The following is a 17,403-nucleotide window of genomic DNA, read 5'->3' as shown; positions in this document are numbered from 1 at the left end:
GTCACGGCTCATTGCAGCCTCAACCTCCCAGGCTCAAACAATCCTCCTGCCTCAGCCTCCCATGTAGTAGTGGGACCACCGGCATGTACCATCATTCCCATCATGCCTAGCTGGTTTTTAAATTTTTTTTGGAGATGAGGGTCTCACTATGTTGCCCAGGCTGGTCTTGAACTGGGCTCAAGTGACCCTCCAGCCTCAGCCTCCCAAAGTCGAGAGATTACAGGTGTGAGCTTCCTTCTTCACCTCTTGTATGTGCACATGGTGCATGTGTGTGCATACAGTTTTCATGCATGTGTGGGTTGTGCCTGTGTATATGTCCATGCGTGTGCACAAAGGTTTGCATGTTTGCGTGGCTGTGCCCATGTGTATGCATGTGTGTGGGGACATGCATATGCAAGTATGTGCACATATATGGAACATGTACATGTGCCTATGAATGTGCATGTTGTGTGCCTGAAACAAGGGTTTGACTGTAGGCAATTTATTGGGAGATGGTCTCAGGAAGCACAGTTGGGGAGAGAAGGAGGCAGGGTGAGGGAGTCAGCCAATGAAGGGCATGTATCAAACAGAGTGCTGCTGTGGGCAACTGAGCTCAGTCCCACTGGGGAGCCCAGTGATGCCACGTAGAACATGATCGAAGCAGCCTTCAGTGTGAAGAGGTGAATGCAGAGGGGATCTAGGTGGCACCAGTGTGTCTGCTGCTGGGTAGGTGGGTGTGGTGGACCTGGTGATATGCCGCCAGGGCCCCTTCAGGAAGGATGGACAGCTTTCCAGATGATGCAGGTCCTGGCAGCAAACAGTCTTTGGGGCAAATCTTTTCGGGTTGTCTCAGCTGAAGAACGGTGCCTTGCCTGAGGTCACACCCTCTTTCTAGGTGGCCCACATCTAATGACTGGTCAATGAGGGAGTAGAAAGGACTGGCCATTCACCCCAATTTGGGTCAACTCTGGCTCCCCTGTGGGTTGGTCCAGTGTGTCATTCAGGACTGCATCACAACCTGACCACTCCCTCTGCCCAGATCTGCCCCCCTCTCCACCCTCGTACAAACGTTATCCCAACAGCAGCCCCTCATAGCCTTCCCGCAAGCTAATCTCCTTCTGGGGTACGCAGCCCATGCAGCATGTGTGTGTGCATACGTGCGCAGCTGTGTCTTAGAAGTAGGTGCACACACGGATATAGGATGTGCATAACCCGCCTCCCCAGGGCCCTCCATGCAAGTGACCTAGAGTCCAGGCCAGTCCCTGTGCTGGCCCAGGCAGGTTCCTGGGGGCTCAGGTCCAAGAGGATATTGGAGATTTGGGCTGAGCTGGGGCGTGAGGCAAGCAGAGATGGCTTCCTCTCCACATTGCCCAGGAGCAGCTCCTGGGATGGAAGATATGGTAAACCCAAGAGCAGGCAGCAGGGGTGTGGACTCTTTGGCCCCTCACACCCTGGATCCACCCTGGTAGCTCCAGGCAGCTCCATGGAGCCTCAGTCACTGTGGCTCACATCTCTTCCTCCCAGACTTCCAAGGCTCGTGAGCCTAGAAGGGCTTTTTTTTTTTTTTTCCAGCATAGATCTTGCTTTGGCTTGTGGAGAGCAAGCCAAATGCAGGCCATCATCCTATAGCCAGGATACTCCAAGCAAAGAAGTCCTGGGATGGTGCACTTTGGCCACCGCTCCTTCTAAGGCCCATACGTGGGCTTGTCCTCTCTGGAGGCTGCCAGGGGTCAGAGCAGCAGACAGTAATGAGGTCAGTCTTGGAGAAGAATGAGATTCAGGCAAAGGTGGGGCAGGTAGCACAGCAAGAGACCTCGAGGGCACCAGGTATTACAGAAATGTTTATTACAAGGATAAATCAGTACAATAATGGGATCTTAAAACTGCTGTGATGCAGGAGTGGAGGTCTGGGCAGTGCCCAAGGCAGGGGAGGACCGCGGGACAAGGGATGGTCAGTGGTGGAGCCACAGCCCTGGGCTCTGGATGGGGCACGGAAATGACCAGGTTCTCACATCATGCACAGCAGGGGCCTGTAGCGAGTCCAGACTGGCCTGCCCTCCCAGTGTGCTGCCCCGCTGCCTGCTGGATATCTCTAAAATTCTGGGTGTGCCCTAGTGCCTGAGGATGTTGAGAGTGGCCCTGAGCAGGGTCATCAGTGAAGATGCCCCGGGGTAACCAGGTACCCACTACTGACCCCCTAGCATTCAGAGATGGGAAAACATCATCGGTCTTTGAGAGGCAGGCCTGATGTTCCTCCTTGAATTGGCAGAACCCTTAGAATGGCTGTAGTTTGGCTCCAGCCCGGGTGTTCCAGGCAGAATCCAAACAGCCTGGAAGCCCCCCATGGAAGGCTCCTGCCACATCCCTGCCCACAAATACAAGGAGTTTTATGAACAAATCCCTTAGATGAATTCTATTCATCCTAGGCTTTGTTCAAGGGACACCTCCTCCAAGAAGCTTTCCGAAGCACTGCTGACTACTCAGCAGGCCATTCCTTCCCTGAGTCCCTTCCCTTATCTATATTCACTACTCCCTAGGGTCTCTCCTTGCTGCATTTTCTGCAGGGCTGGACCTAGGGCCCTGCACTCATGGCTGGTGAGCTGATGGCACTCTCTGGGTCTAGTCTACTTGTGATGGCACCAGCTCATGGCCCCCAGGCAAAGCCCAGAAAAGAATGATGGGGGCGGGGAGTGGGCGTAGAATAGGAAGACTCATGTAGTCCAGCAATATTGCGGGACCCTCCAGTCTCCATCATTGCAACTGCCTTTTGCACCCGCATAAAGAAGCTCCAAGAACCTGGCCTTGGTTCAGTTTACATACCGAGGCTCCTCTTCCCCATCTAGTCTGCAGTGTCTTACAAGCCCACAGGGGAGATCAGCACCCTCTAGAATCAGAAACAGCAAGAGGCCCCCTTGCCTCCATCTATTTCCTTCCTGGCCTGCTGAGGTCTGGGCATGATGGGGCCAGAGTAGAGTTGGGGGAAGCTCAGGAAGTCCCCAGGTGAAGATCCTTATGGGCTGAAAGGATTGGGACAAGTCCCTTTGTCCCCTGGGCACCCCTTTTCCTCCCTGTAACCTCCTGCTCTTGCTCTGTGGGGTGGTTGGCAGGGTAGGTGGTGGGCTGGCTGCATGGCAGGAGATCCTCTAGGGAATGGGCAGAATGGACTGAGTGAGGCCCTGCTGGGATGACCTGGTGGGCAGTCCTGCCTTCTGCTTCCCATCTGCAGCCTGGGTTAGAGAGTGGTGCCCCGGGCCCTGCTCTGGGGCTGGGAGCACTGGGCAAGCAAAAGTGAAGACTGAGCTCTGCAGGCTGCAGAATGGGAGTCCCCCCCCTCAGCAAGCCACTCTTGGGGGGCTCGGCCTTTCCACAGGGTCTGCAACACCAAGCCCCACTGCTTCCTCAGGTGGGCAGGGGAGTCAGGATGCAGGCCCTACTGGCTACTAGCCATGGCCATTCTGGGACATGTAAGCTGCCAGAGCCACCACCACGGCCACGTAGAGACCAGCCCCCACGGCGATGGCGAGTGTGGCTAGGAAGAGGGCCCGGCGAGAGGTGGTGCTGGCCAGGCGGAAGTCCCCTTTGGAGATGGCTTTGCTGGTCTAGAGGAAGAGAGATGCTGATGAACAGAGTGTCCCCACACCCAGCAAAACAGCCCAGCCTGCCAGGACCCTGACCCCATCCCGCAGACAGGATGCCAAGCCCTCCAGTAGAGGGATACATCAGAGAAGAGACCCTGGGTCCCAGGTGCTCTTACCCCCTGGGAGAAGTAGAAGGCGGCAATGCCCAGTGGCCAGAAGCAGCAGAGCATGGAGAAGAGAGTAAGGCCCAGGTGGTCCCTGGGAGGCAGCGTGAGGAAGTTGTCTTCACTTTCACTCTCTGTTGAAGTGGCATCGCTCTGCAAAACAGTGGGGTTTGATGACCAGGCCCAGGATCAGCCCAGCCCCATCAGGCTGGCAAGAGGTTTTCAAAAAGGCAATGCCCAGTGGGCACTGACATGGAGCAACAGGCAGTGTCTTCTGCCGCAGGTAGGGGTGTAGGCCGGCCTTGGCACTCTCTATCAAAAGCCTTGACAACGGCACAATGATTCCACTTTTAGGAATTTATCAAAAGAAAAGAAGGCAAGTATCTAAGTCCAGGGTTGTTCATCATAGGGCAGCAATTGTGAAAGATTAGAAACACTCTCATCGGCCAGGCCTAGTGGCTCATGCCTGTAATCACAGCACTTTGGGAGGCTGAGATGGGTGGATCACCTGAGGTCAGGAGTTTGAGACCAGCCTGGCCAACATGATGAAACCACCTCTCTACTAAAAATACAAAAATTAGTGGGGCGTGGTGGCGGGTGCCTATAATCCCAGCTACTTGGAAGGCTGAGGCAGGAGAAATCAAATGAACCTGGGAGGTGGAGGGTGCAGTGAGCTGAGATCGTGCCACTGCACTCCAGCTTAGGCAATAGAGCGAGACCCTGTCTCAAAAGAAAAAAAAAAAGAAACACTCTCACGGACCAGTGACCAGGAGACTGTGTTAATAAATGATGGAAGAACTCACAATGGAAGACCACGTAAACATTAAAAATCACCTCGCAGGAAAACATTAAATTATGTGGAGCAATACTAAAATATGTTGCTTAGAGAAATACAATCAGATTATAGAACTGTATGTCAAGATTTCTTCTGGGGAGTGGGCTGGGGAAAAAATGTGAATAAGAGACATAATCATCTACCAAAATGTTATCTTTGAGTGCGATGAGTTTGAATTATTTATATAATTCAGAAAACAAGAACACCAAGTGCTATTGAACAATGAAATGGTCAACTCAAGCTACTGTTTCCTCAAAGCATGGGCTGCACCTGTGTCCCAAGTCCTTTTCTTTGGTAGCATACAGATTCCTGGGCCTCAGCCCAGGGCTATTAAATCTCAGTATCTGGTGATGGGGCTCTGGGAACTTGCATTGTATTTATTTATTTATTTATTTATTTATTTATTTTGAGGCGGAGTTTTGCTCGTTACCCAGGCTGGAGTGCAATGGCACGATCGTGGCTCACCGCAACCTCCGCCTCCTGGGTTCAGGCAATTCTCCTGCCTCAGCCTCCTGAGTAGCTGGGATTACAGGCACGTGCCACCATGCCCAGCTAATTTTTTGTAGTTTTAGTAGAGACAGGGTTTCACCATGTTGACCAGGATGGTCTCGATCTCCTGACCTCGTGATCCACCCACCTCGGCCTCCCAAAGTGCTGGGATTACAGGCCTAAGCCACCGCACTCGGCCTATTTATTTTTATTTTTTTAAGTCAGGATCTTACTCTATCACCCGGCTAAAATGCAGTGGTGCAATCATGGCTCACTGCAGCCTCAATTTCCTGGGCTCAAGCCATCCTCCCACTTCAGCCTCCCAAGTAGCTGGGACCACAGGCACACGCCACCATGCTTGGCTAATTAAAAAAATTTTTTTGTAGAGTTGGGGGTCTCCCTCAGTGACTCAGGCTGGAATCTGCATTTTAACTTCATGCACTTACCTCCTCTTCGTCCTGGTCGTCCTCCTGGCCCCGCAGCTCCTCTTGTACCCCGTAGGACACAGTCTGGATGGTGACATTCTCTGCAGCTTGGCCAGGTCCCGTGGGCTGCTCTGTGGGCCCCTCCTGCGGCTCCCTGTCCTCTGTGAAGCTGGTCTCACAGCTGCCTGGCCTGGGCTCCTTGACCTTGTCTCTCCCCAGGAGGCAGCTGGGCCGGTACCAGGCCTCCACAGCCAGCTGCAAGGACCCTGGGTCCAGGAGCTGGTGGGCTCTGGCAGGGCCAGCGCTGCCTAGGAGGTAGGAGTAGAGCTTTTCCTGGCAGGACCAGCTGGGTGGGGCCTCCGGGTAGGGATAGGGGCCATGGAGGTGGGCAGGGTTCCTGGGCAGCAGCGGATTCTGTAGTTCACTCAGACTCTCCATGGTTCTGGGGGCAGCTGCTGGGGACGGGAGCCTGGGCCAGCCGAGCAGTCTTCAGAGAGCCTGTCGGAAGGGCAAGACAGATAAGCACTGAGGCCAGGGCACTGGAGGCAGCACCTGAAGTGGTGAAGAGCATGGGTTCTGCTGTCTGACTTGGCTCGAACCCTGCCTTTGTCCTTTGCAAGATGCGGGACCTGGAACTGGCTACTTCACTTCTCACAGCCTCTGCTTCTTTGTGGATTGGGCTGGCAGTGGTGCTTACCCCACATAGTTGGCTGAGTCACTTGTCTGTTCAACACATATTTATTGAGCATCAGCTATATGCCAGGCACTGTTGCGGATGTTTGGGATACCATGGTGAGAAGGATGAGAAGCAGGGAAGGGAGCAGATGCATGCTTTGCCTTCACAAAACTTCCAGTGTGGTGAAGACAAGTGTAAAATCACGTCTCTGTCCTGAAGAAGTACAGCAGGTCCATGTAAGCATGGACGGAGCCGACACAGAGACCCAGGGAAGGCCTTGGAGCTAGATTCGGAAGAAGAGTGCGGGTCAACAGGTGAAGGGGATAGGGACATATTTCACGCAGAGGGAAGAATGTGTGCAAAGAGCCCGTGGCTGGATACAGAGTGGTAGGCATGAGAGCCTAGGAGAAGGCAGGTGTGGTGCAGGGCACAGGGAGGTGTGAGATGGGGTGTGGGGGCCAGACTGTGTAGCCCTGCTGGAGTCTAAGAGGGGGTGATAGGGTGGGATCTGGGTCCTGAAGCCTTCCCCATGGCTGTGTGTGGGATTGGAGTGGAGAGGGCTGGGCCGACTGACCCCATTAGGGGGCCAATGCTATGGCTGCAGGCAAGCAAAGATAACTGGGGCTCCGTTGTGGTGTAGATGGAGGAAAGGGAACTGATCCTGGGAAATATTCACAGGACTCAGTGGCAGGTGGGATTTGGGGTTGAGAGAGGATTCATTCCAGGGTTGAATGGGAGTATGCTGAGCCCAGAACTCGGCACACAGCATGCGCTCAGAGCTGTCAGCTCTTACTGAGGGAGGATGCCTGCCCCAGCCAGTCTTAGAGGAATGCACCTTGGTAACTCCCCCCTAAGGTGAACTGGGACTTTGAGAAGTTCCCACAGGATCTAAGGTGGGGTCTGCTGGGTGCTGAGGTCTGGAGCTGCACATTCCAGCTGGGAGTATGGAAACACCCAGGACTTCTCGTTCCTCCTTAGCTGCCCCGAGCACTTACTCTGGGAGTGGAAAACATGAGCCCCAAAGGTCCTCCAGCCTCTGTCCCAGCTGACTGTAATGTATGTCCCTTCCACCTGCAGCCTCGCGTCAGGCACACTGTACTGTGTTGTCACCATCCATGCGGGCTGAGGTATGCAGGGGCCTTGGGGTCCACAGAGCAGATGACTGCATTCAACTTGCCCCTGCCCTTCACTTTGCCTCACCAGGAGGATTGCCCTCATGTCTGATCTCTCCAGGAGGGATGGGAAGATACCTGAAGACCATAGGGGCATTTGGAGGGCACTTGTTCAAAGCTGGCAGGGGCAGCTGAATCCCAGTTCATCCCCCTCTTCCCCCATCACTGCTCCTGTCAGACTCTCGTGATCAAATACACCCAGCTGAGGCTCCGCAATCCCAGCCACACTCAGCCTTTCTCGGCTTTCCTCCTCCCTTGTACTCGGATGGTGCCTTGGAGCAGGGCTTCTTAGCACTTCCTGCACAAAGATATATGGTCCTGGCTTTACACAATCTGAAAAACTGGAAGCCACCTAAACGTCCAGCAATTGGAGACAAGTTAACTAAATTATGGTGCACAATATGGTGGTATGAGGCCTTCGAACAGATTTACAAAGAGTAATGACGTGAGAAAATGCTCACTGCAGATTCGGTGAGAGAGAAGAAAAGAAAATGGTAAGTGCATGTAATCTCAACTCTGCCAAAATGTCAAGAGTGATTATCTCCAGGGGTGGGAGCACAGGTGCTTTTCATTTTCTTTCTTATACTCTGTTTTTTTTCTGTTTTCCACATTTTTTTTTTTTTTTTTTTTACAATAAGCATGTACTACTTTTAAACCAGAAAAAAATTAAGTGCATAGATTTCTTCTGAGCCAAATTATCTAAAATCAGTTTCAAACCTCCTTAGGCTGAGGGGTTCTTTCTAGGTTTGGCGGCTGAGCACAGCATTAAAGCCCGCTCCCACATACACTCACACACTCACACACACACACACACACACACCCCTCTGCTTCCATAAAGCAACCCGAGTTAGCAGCAGCTGCACCTGCTCACAGTCCAGCCAAGGGTCACGGTTCTCCACACAGCTCATGCTTACCCCATATCCTACTAGGCCCACATGGGGAGTTCAAAGACCTGATCCTGGAGGCCCCTCACAGAGTCCTGACCAGAAGGAAGGAGTGGCAGGTCCCCAGACACAGCCTTCCTGTCCTTGGCTTGGCCTGGCCTTTTAGCCTGTTTGTTCCTTGGGTCTGTCTCTCCCTGTTCACTGGAGTAAGGGACCAGCACTCAGAGCAGAGGAATTATCAACACCACTGTCATGGCTTGGTCTTCCTGGATGGTGCGTGCCTTCCAGACCCTGTGGTTACCGGAGTACCTGTGGGCGAGTGTGCCCATGTGTGTGTGTATGCATGCGTGTGTGTACTCTGTTCCAGAGAAACGACATGAGAGGGTCTGGAATTATGAAGCTAAGACTGCTTCAAATTGTGCAATTGGGGCTGCGGGTCTGGGCCCCACAAGAGGAGGGGGAGAGAAGGTGGCTCTGATGCCACAGCACCCAGATTGTCTTTTTCTGAGCTGAGAACTTAGCTGGGCTGGAAAGTTTCCCACTCCCTGATTTGAGGATGGAGAGCACACTGCCATCTTCTAGGTTGGGGGCAGGAATCCGCTGGAGTCCAATTACAGCCTCCTGCTGAGTCCAATTGCACTAGAGTCCAGTCATACAGTGTGACATTGGTTCACTTATCTGTCAAATGTATGAGAGATTTAGGAGGAGTTGATTTTTAACAACTCAGCTCAATATGACCCTGGATTTTATTGGGAGAAGAAGAATAACTACACTTAATTGAGCCTTTTACCATGTGCCGGGAACTGTTCTAAATGCTCGTGTTGAATTGATATTCCTAGTGGGAGAATAACAGCAGGAGAGAAGGCTTCCTCTTTCAGCTGGGGCAGACTAAGTCATGTCACGCTAAACTACCAATAATAGCTAGAAAAGCAATGTGTGTGGGGTGGGGAATATGAAGGCTTCAAGGAATCACCAAGGGAGTAAGAACTGGAGGGTCAGAATGCCAAGATCCCAGAGGACAGAGAAACACAGGGAGGCCAGCCTGGCAGCTGGCACTGCATTCCCTTTGAGGCCTTTCCTGATTCCTAAGGAGCAGCTTAGAGGCTGCCCTTCCAGAAGCCTCAGGGCTGGGGGAGAAAAATGGGAGGTCAGGGCCTGTTAGGAGAAGAGCCCCCAGTAGACACTCTGGTTTTCAATTTGGACCTCATTAAGGCTACACGCTGGAAGTTGGAGAAAACCAGAAACAAACCAGCCCTTGCAGCATTGAAACCAGGCTTTGAATCAGCTCCACCCCTCTTTGGATGAAGGCTATGTCTGCACACAGCCCAGCTGCCTGCCAGAAGTGAAAGTTGTCTCAGGGCTGTGGTTCTCAAACTTCAGCATGCCTTGGCATCACAGGGAGGATTTGTTAAACCTCGACTGTTGGATTTTACCTTCATGGTTTATGATTCTGGGGTGGGGCCTGAGAATTTGCATTTCTAACAAGTTCCCAAGTAATGTTGATGCTGCTGGTTGAGGAACCACACTTGAAGAACCACTGCTCCGATAGTCACTGAAAAACGAGTAAAAAAATGTATAACCACTGTGGGGAATATTAAAGGATAAAAATACGGCCGGGCGCAGCGGCACACGCCTGTAATCCAAGCACTTTGGAGGCCAAGGCGGACGGATCACCTAGGTAGGGAGTTCAAGACCAGCCTGACCAACATGGTGAAACCCCGTCTTTTTAAAAAAAAAAAAAAAAAAAGAATAAAAATACTTTTTTCTTTGAGACAGAGTCTTGCTCTGTTTCCCAGACTGGAGTGCAGTGGCATGATCCCAGCTCACGGCAGCCTTGACGTCCTGGGCTCAAGTGATTCTATCTCAACCTCCCAGGTAGCTGGGACTACAGGCATGTACCACCACGCCCAGCTAATTGTTTGTATTCTTTTTTTTTTTTTTTTTTTTTTTTTGAGACGGAGTTTCGCTATTGTTGCCCAGACTGGAGTGCAATGGCACGATCTCGGCTCACCGCAACCTCCGCCTCCTGGGTTCAAGCAATTCTCCGGCCTCAGCCTCCCGAGTAGCTGGGACTACAGGCACGTGCCATCATGCCCAGCTAATTTTTGTATTTTTAGTAGAGACGAGGTTTCACCTTGTTGACCAGGATGGTCTCGATCTCTTGACCTCGTGATCCACCCGCCTCGGCCTCCCAAAGTGCTGGGATTACAGGTGTGAGCCACCGTGCCCGGCTTGTATTCTTTATAGAGACAGGGTTTTGCCATGTTTCCCAGGCTGTTCTCCAATTCCTGGGCTCAAGCAACTCTCCCACCTTGGCCTCCCAAAGTAGAATTATAGACGTGAGCCACCGTACCTGGCTGAAATAATAAAAACACTTGATTTATCCAAAAGGAGGCAAGAAAAAAATAGAAAAAGTAGCCGGGTGTAGTGGCTCATGCCTGTAATCCTAGCACTTTGGGAGGCCGAGGTGGGTGGATCACCTGAGGTCAGGAGATCAAGACCAGCCTGGCCATCATGGTGAAACCCCATCTTTAAAAAAAAAAAAAGGAAAGAAAAAAATAGAAAAAGGAATAGGTGAGACAAATAGGAAGTAAATAGTTAAGATGTTAGGCTTATAACCAACTATATTAGTAATTACAATGAATGTAAATGGAATAAAATTGTGCATAAAAAGACAAAGACAGTCATATAGTGTTTTATTCTACTTATATGAAATACTAGGAAAGGCAAAACTATAGTGACAGAAAGCAGTTGGGTAGTTGCTCAGGGCTTGGGGGAGAGAAGGGCATTGATTGGAAAGGGGCCTGAGGACTTCTAGGAATGTCAGAATTGCTGGGTGTGATGGCTAACACCTGTAACCCCAGCACTTTGGTAGGCTGAGGCGGCTAGATCATGAGGTCAGGAGATTAAGACCATCCTGGCCAACATGGTGAAACCACATCTCTACTAAAATACAAAAAAAGAATTAGCCAAGTGTGGTGGTGTGAGCCTGTAGTCCCAGCTACTTGGGTAGCTGAGGCAGGGGAAATGCTTGAACCCAGGAGGTGAAGATTGCAGTGAGCCGAGATTGCGCCATTGCACTCCAGCCTGGGCTACCGAGACTCTGTCTCAAAAAAAAAAAAAAAAAAAAAAAAAAGTCAGAACTGTTCTCTTTTTCAATGTATATATTTTATTTTAGAATTTTTAATTTATTGTTTCCTTTCTATATTTTTTCCACATGTTCTAATGTTCTATCTTTTGGTTGTGGTAGTGATTATAAGACTGCATATATTTCACAAAACTAATTGAATTGAATTGTACACTTAAAATTAGTGAATTTTGTCATGTGTATTATATCTCAAGGGTGAATTAAAAAAGACAAAGAGTCTAGGCATGGTAGCTTACACCTGTAATCTTAGCATTTTGGGAGGCCGAGGTGGGTGGATCACTCGAGCCTAGGAGTTCAAGACAAGCCGGTGCAACACAGTGAAACCCCATCTCTACACAAAATTAAACCAGTCAGGCATGGTGGTGCACACCTGTAGTCCCAGTTACTTGGGAGGCTAAGGTGGGAGGATTGCTTGAGGCCAGGAGGTTCAAGGCTGCAGTGAGCCATGATTGCGCCACTGTACTCCAGCCTGGGCAACAGAGCAAGACTTTGTCTCCTAACAAAACAAAACAAACAAAAAAGATAGACTGGACTTAAAAAAATATGCTGCAAATAAGCACTAATGAAACTTAAATGTGAAAATTCAAAAAGGTTAGAGTAAAAGAATGGAATAATAATAATAACACCCCATGCTTGCTGAATTCTTACTGTGTTCCAGGCACTGTTCTAAATGCCATGTGTCACCTCATTTAATCCTTAGAGTAGCCCTTTGAAGTCTATGTCATCATCATCTCCATTTTACAGATAAAGACACTGAGGCATAAGAAAGTTGTAGGTACCCAGAGAACACAACAGGTGAGTGGGGAGCTGGACATGAACCTTGGAAGTCTGACATCAGAGTCATGGTACCCTAATGCCACTACGTATCAGCTACCATTATTGGGTGTTCGTTTTGTTCTGAACACCATACCAAGTGCTTCAAATAGGTTATCTCATTGAATCCATCCTCTTGAACGTGTGGGGAAACCGGGGCTTAGAGAAATTAAGTCGATTTTCTGAGATCACACAGCTAGACAGTGGCAGAGCTCCATTTGACCCAAGTCTGTCTGACCAGAGTGTGTGCTTTTAGCCACTAAACAGATGCAGGGGTGAGAGAACAGAGGTCCTGGCAAATGAGATAAAAGGGCTGGCCTGAATAGGGCTATGTTCTCCAGGATTTGCTGTAGGGCTGAGACCTTGATGGGGTTTGCTGTGTGCACTGCCTGGTGGGCTTTGACCTGATTGGAGGGAGGCATCGCGGACACTGTTAAGAGAGGCCAAAAGGACAGGGTGATGCGTGTGACCAGGAGTTAACTTACACCCTAGGATAGGGTCAGCTTTTATCAGAACCCTGTAAAATGGTAACAGCTGCTATTTATTGCAACCTCCCAAGAGGTGTTCCAGGTACTTTATCTCAAAACTTTACACCAACAAACGAGGCCGGTTATTATTATTCCCCGTTGTTTAGATGAGGAAACCGAGGCTCAGAACTTGCCCCCAAGATTAAACAGTGACAGAGACCAGATTTGACCCAGGTTTGATTTAGTCCAAAGCCTGGGCTCTGACTTCCCACTCCTTTCAGGCATATCTGTATATGGAGGGCTGTGATACGGGTGACAGTGGTGAGGAGTTGATCTTGAATGGGTTAAAACCAGAGTCCTCAGTGACAGGAATGAGAAGTGGGAGTGTTAAAAAAAGTTTAAGATTAAGCTATTGTTGCTGCCATGCAGGCAGTCAGTGGGGTACCTGGGGGTATGTGGCTCCTAGCTCTGCATTAAAAATCTTAAAAAAAAAAAAAGATTAAGAGATTTAGGGTGATTTGGCAGCCCAGGGGTGCTACCTAGATAACCCCAAGGTCTGGATTCAAATAAATACCGAGACTTTGTGAAGAAGTTGAGATACTGACCACAATCTCTCTGTGCAACAAGAGAGATTGCTTTTAAGCTGAGAGATAAAAGCCAGAACTTCCTAAGCGGGCAGAAGATTAAATGTAAATGATTAAAATCCAGGGAAAAGGTGAAATCTTTCAGAACAGGCGCTAGACCATCCTCTAATCAGATCATATATAAACTGTTCTGTAAACTGTGAAGTGTTGTGACTCTGGTGGCTGTTTGTTGATGGCTTGGCGCTGGATTTGAAGATTTCTGGCTGGTGATAAGCGAGAGAGCCACCAAGCCAGCTTGGAGTCATTAGCTCCAGCTTGCTGCATTTGAGAATAAAGGGAGAAAGAGCCAGGGGTGGGGAGGGGGGCAAGGTTGGCAGAGTCAAAGAAAATGGGGAACTTAGCTTTCTTTGTTTCAGTTTGCCTCCTCAGCAAGCCTAACACAATTGATTATCCTTTCTGCCGCCTCTGTCTCCGACTGCTCCTAATTCCTGATCCTTCCTAACAGCGCTTAAATGTATTATAGTCTCCCTCACTTAAAAAATAAAATCATTGCCGGGCGTGGTAGCTCATGCCTGTAATCCCAGCACTTTGGGAGGCTGAGATGGGTGGATCACGAGGTCAGACGATAGAGATCATCCTGGCCAACATGGTGAAACCCTGCCTCTACTAAAAATACAACAATTAGCTGGGTGTGGTGGCCTATAATCCCAGCTACTCAGGAGGCTGAGGCAGGAGAAACGCTTGAACCAGGGAGTCAGAGGTTGCAGTGAGCCGAGATCGAGCCACTGCACTCCAGCCTGGCGATAGAGCGAGACTCTGTCTCAAAATACATACACACACGCACACATACATACATACATACAATCATTGTGATGATTGTAAAACCTGGCTGCAAATAATTTGACACTCTTCCTAGGAAGACTTAGGGGCCTATGCCCTTCTTCCCTAATCTGGGTGGGCATGCAACTGCGTCAACCACAGAGCACAGCAAAAGCGATGCTCTGTAACTTCTGAGGCCAAGCCATAAAAGGCCGTCTTTCACCTTGCTCACTGGAACATTGTTCCTGGAATCTTCAGCCATTCTGTAGTTGGATGACTCTGAGGCTGCCATGCTGGAAAGGCGATGTGTGTATAGATGCTCCTATCCATGGAACCTGCTGAGCCCAGCCTCCTCGTCATCTCCAAGATACCTGACATTGTGAGTGAAGCCATTTTGGGTTCTTTAACCAGCCCATCTGTCACCAGGTGACTTCTGTTAATGCCACACAGAGTGGAATGATCACACAGCTAAACCCTGCCTGCATTTCTGACCCTCCAAAGTGGTGAAGTATAATAAAATGTCTGTTGTTTTAAGCCACTAGGTTTTGGGGTAGTTAGGCAGCAACAGATCACTGGCACATCCTTCCCCAGTGCCACTCCCCCTTTCATCTCCTGTCCCGTCTCTCCTTCACTTCCCATCTCCGTTTCTCAGAAGTTCTACTCACTTCAGGATGCTCTAGCTCTCAGCGCAAAGGTCACTTCCTTAGAGAGGCATCCCTATAACCTCAGTCTAGATTTCACCTCCCTGGTTATCTGCTCTTCACGGCTCCATGCTCCTTGCCTCAAAGTGCTTATCACAGTCTCTATTTATATATGTGTGATTCATTCATTAGTGTCTTTCTCCTTCACTAGACTGTGAGCTCCAGGGGGGTGGGAATGGTCTGTCTTGCTCATTCCTGCATCCCCTTGCGTGGCATATACTAGGCACTCAATAGACAGTGGATCTCATGAATGAATGAGTGAATTAGTGAATGGGTGAGCTAGGTGTACTGAGACTCTCTGGGAATAAAATACTTTCCAGGATTTGGGTGGATGAAACACATCTGGCTGAGGCACATTTGGTTCTGCATAATAACCATTTCTCAAACAATTACTTCAGGCCAGTTATTGGATTGCAAAAATAAACCAGGAGTGGCACCTGCTGTAAGGAAGGGTGGGAAACACAGACTAGCAAATACAAAGTTTCAGTAGATAGAGTAAGTTGTGTTAGCAGCACACAGAATGCTATGGGTGCATTGATAAGGGACCTCTACCTTGGGATGGCAGCGAAGGTGATGGTGAGAACTAGGAAGAGGCTTCTCAGAGCAGGTGACTTCTGATCTCAGTTTTGAAGGAAAGAGTAATAGGAATCATCTAGGTGAGCGAATGAGAGAAGGGCATTTCCAGCAGAGGTGATAGCACAAAGGCATGGGGTGGTAGTATAGAGGGGAAGCCAGGGTGTTTGGTAGTGATGGAACGAGGCAGGAGAGGTGGGAAGGCCTCCCATGCCATGCAGAGAAGCTTTGGGGAGCCAGTGATGGGTGTAGCAGGGAAGTTACATGGTCATACCTATGTTTTAGAGAGAGGAGTCTGATGGGCAGCAGGGGTTAGAAAGGATTTAAGGTGGGTGAGAATGGAGGGTAGGAGTCCTGTGAAGAAACTATTGTAGAAATGCAGGCAGAAGGCCAGGCACGGTGGCTCATGCCTGTAATCCCAACACTTTGGGAGGTCGAGGCAGGTGGATCACTTGAGGTCAGGAGTTTGAGACCAGCCTGGCCAACATGGTGAAATTCCATCTCTACTAAAAATACAAAATTAATCAGGCACGGTGGCACGCACCTGTAATCCAAGCTACTCGGAGGCTAAGAAAGGAGAATCACTTGAACCCAGGAGGCAGAGGTTACAGTGAGCTGAGATCACGCCACCCCATTCCATCTTGTGTGACAGAGCAAGACTCTATCAAAAAAAAAAAAAAAAAAAAAAGATCCTTTGAAACATAGGCAGAGGTTCACAAACAAACAAGCAAAAAAAGACATGAAGGCAGAAGAGGATGAGGACCTGAAACTGATCTGTGGCAGAATTAAATAAGAGGAAGAGTCAGATCTAAAGAGTAGCTAGGAGGCTAAATGAACAGGAATCTGTGGTTCAATAGAAGTGAGGAAGAGGAAGATGATAAAAGTGACTCCCAGGTTTCTGGCTTTGTCAACAAAATAGAAGGACATGCAACCACTTGAGATAGAAAACCTAGGGGGAGGCTGCTGGTAGGTAGCCTGAGCACAAATGACCACCTCTTTTGCTTCTTAAGTTTCTGTTAAAATGTCAGGATGTGTATATTTTAAAAGAATAAAATCACAATAAATCTGGAAAACAAGGATTACATCAGTAGGCCAGGAATTCCTGGAGATAAAGGGCAGATGAGATTCCTTGGTGAAGAAATCAGTGTAGAGAAACCTGTAGCCCCAAACACTGGAGGTAAGAACAACTCCCATTCAGAAGAAAGGCCTACTGGGGAAACAAACTTATCCAAGTTCAGAGGAAATTCATACCAGCTGCCTGTTCTAGTCAATGCCTTCCTTCATTCCTAAGTATAAATGGACAACAAAAGATAATGAAAAAACAACTACAGGAAAATAAAAGAGAAGGATTAAATAATCGAATAGAACAAGTAACCCAATAAGATCCCAAATCATTCAAGTTACAGAAAAATACTTTGAAAAAACTTTGAATTCATACCCTCAGGCAGATATAAGAGAACACTGCATCTATAAAACAAGAACATGCTGCTATGAACAAGGAGCAATGTAAGAACATGAGCATTTTGGAAATTAAAAATAATCGCCGAAATTTTCAAAAATTCAATGAAGGCCGGGCGCGGTGGCTCAAGTCTATAATCCCAGCACTTTGGGAGGCCGAGGCGGGTGAATCACGAGGTCAAGAGATCGAGACCATCCTGGACAACATGGTGAAACCCCGTCTCTACTAAAAATACAAAACATTAGCTGGGCATGGTGGCACATGCCTGTAATCTCAGCTACTCCGGAGGTTGAGGCAGGAGAATTGCCTGAACCCAGGAGGCGGAGGTTGCGGTGAGCCGAGATCGCGCCATTGCACTCCAGCCTGGGTAACAAGAGTGAAACTCCGTCTCAAAAAAAAAAAAAAAAAAAAAATTCAATGAAAACACTGGATAATAGAATAGGCATAAAGTTAAAAGACCTTTCAATGTAAAGGAAAAAGTTAGTGAAATTCTCTAAGACATAGAGCAAAAAGACAGAATGATGAAACATGTAAAAGACAGGTAAGAGACACGGAGAGCCCCAGGAGGTCCAATATCAATCTAATAGGAGTTTCAGAAAGATACAACAGAAAGACTAGAAGAGAAAAATAATAATTA

The 17,403-nt window shown here is 49.0% G+C and overlaps 1 protein-coding gene across 1 annotated transcript in view; it reads right to left on the bottom strand.

Annotated features, from left to right (window-relative positions):
• Positions 1-1,802: 1,802 nt before the first annotated feature.
• The window catches only part of SYNDIG1L (synapse differentiation inducing 1 like), a 20,291-nt gene continuing 4,690 nt past the window's right edge, over positions 1,803-17,403 (bottom strand). The window contains exons 2-4 of the mRNA XM_032287876.1: positions 5,492-5,968; positions 3,734-3,874; positions 1,803-3,578 (exon numbers count right to left, since the gene is read on the bottom strand). Of these exons, the coding sequence (XP_032143767.1) occupies positions 3,420-3,578; positions 3,734-3,874; positions 5,492-5,908 (717 nt within the window). The 5' untranslated portion in view covers positions 5,909-5,968 and the 3' untranslated portion in view covers positions 1,803-3,419. The remainder of the gene's footprint in view (positions 3,579-3,733; positions 3,875-5,491; positions 5,969-17,403) is intronic.

Source organism: Sapajus apella, unplaced genomic scaffold, assembly GCF_009761245.1.
Source record: "Sapajus apella isolate SASKATOON/1434 unplaced genomic scaffold, GSC_monkey_1.0 scaffold20, whole genome shotgun sequence".
NCBI classification, from domain to species: domain Eukaryota; kingdom Metazoa; phylum Chordata; class Mammalia; order Primates; family Cebidae; genus Sapajus; species Sapajus apella.
This window is presented reverse-complemented; position numbering and strand designations above follow the sequence as displayed.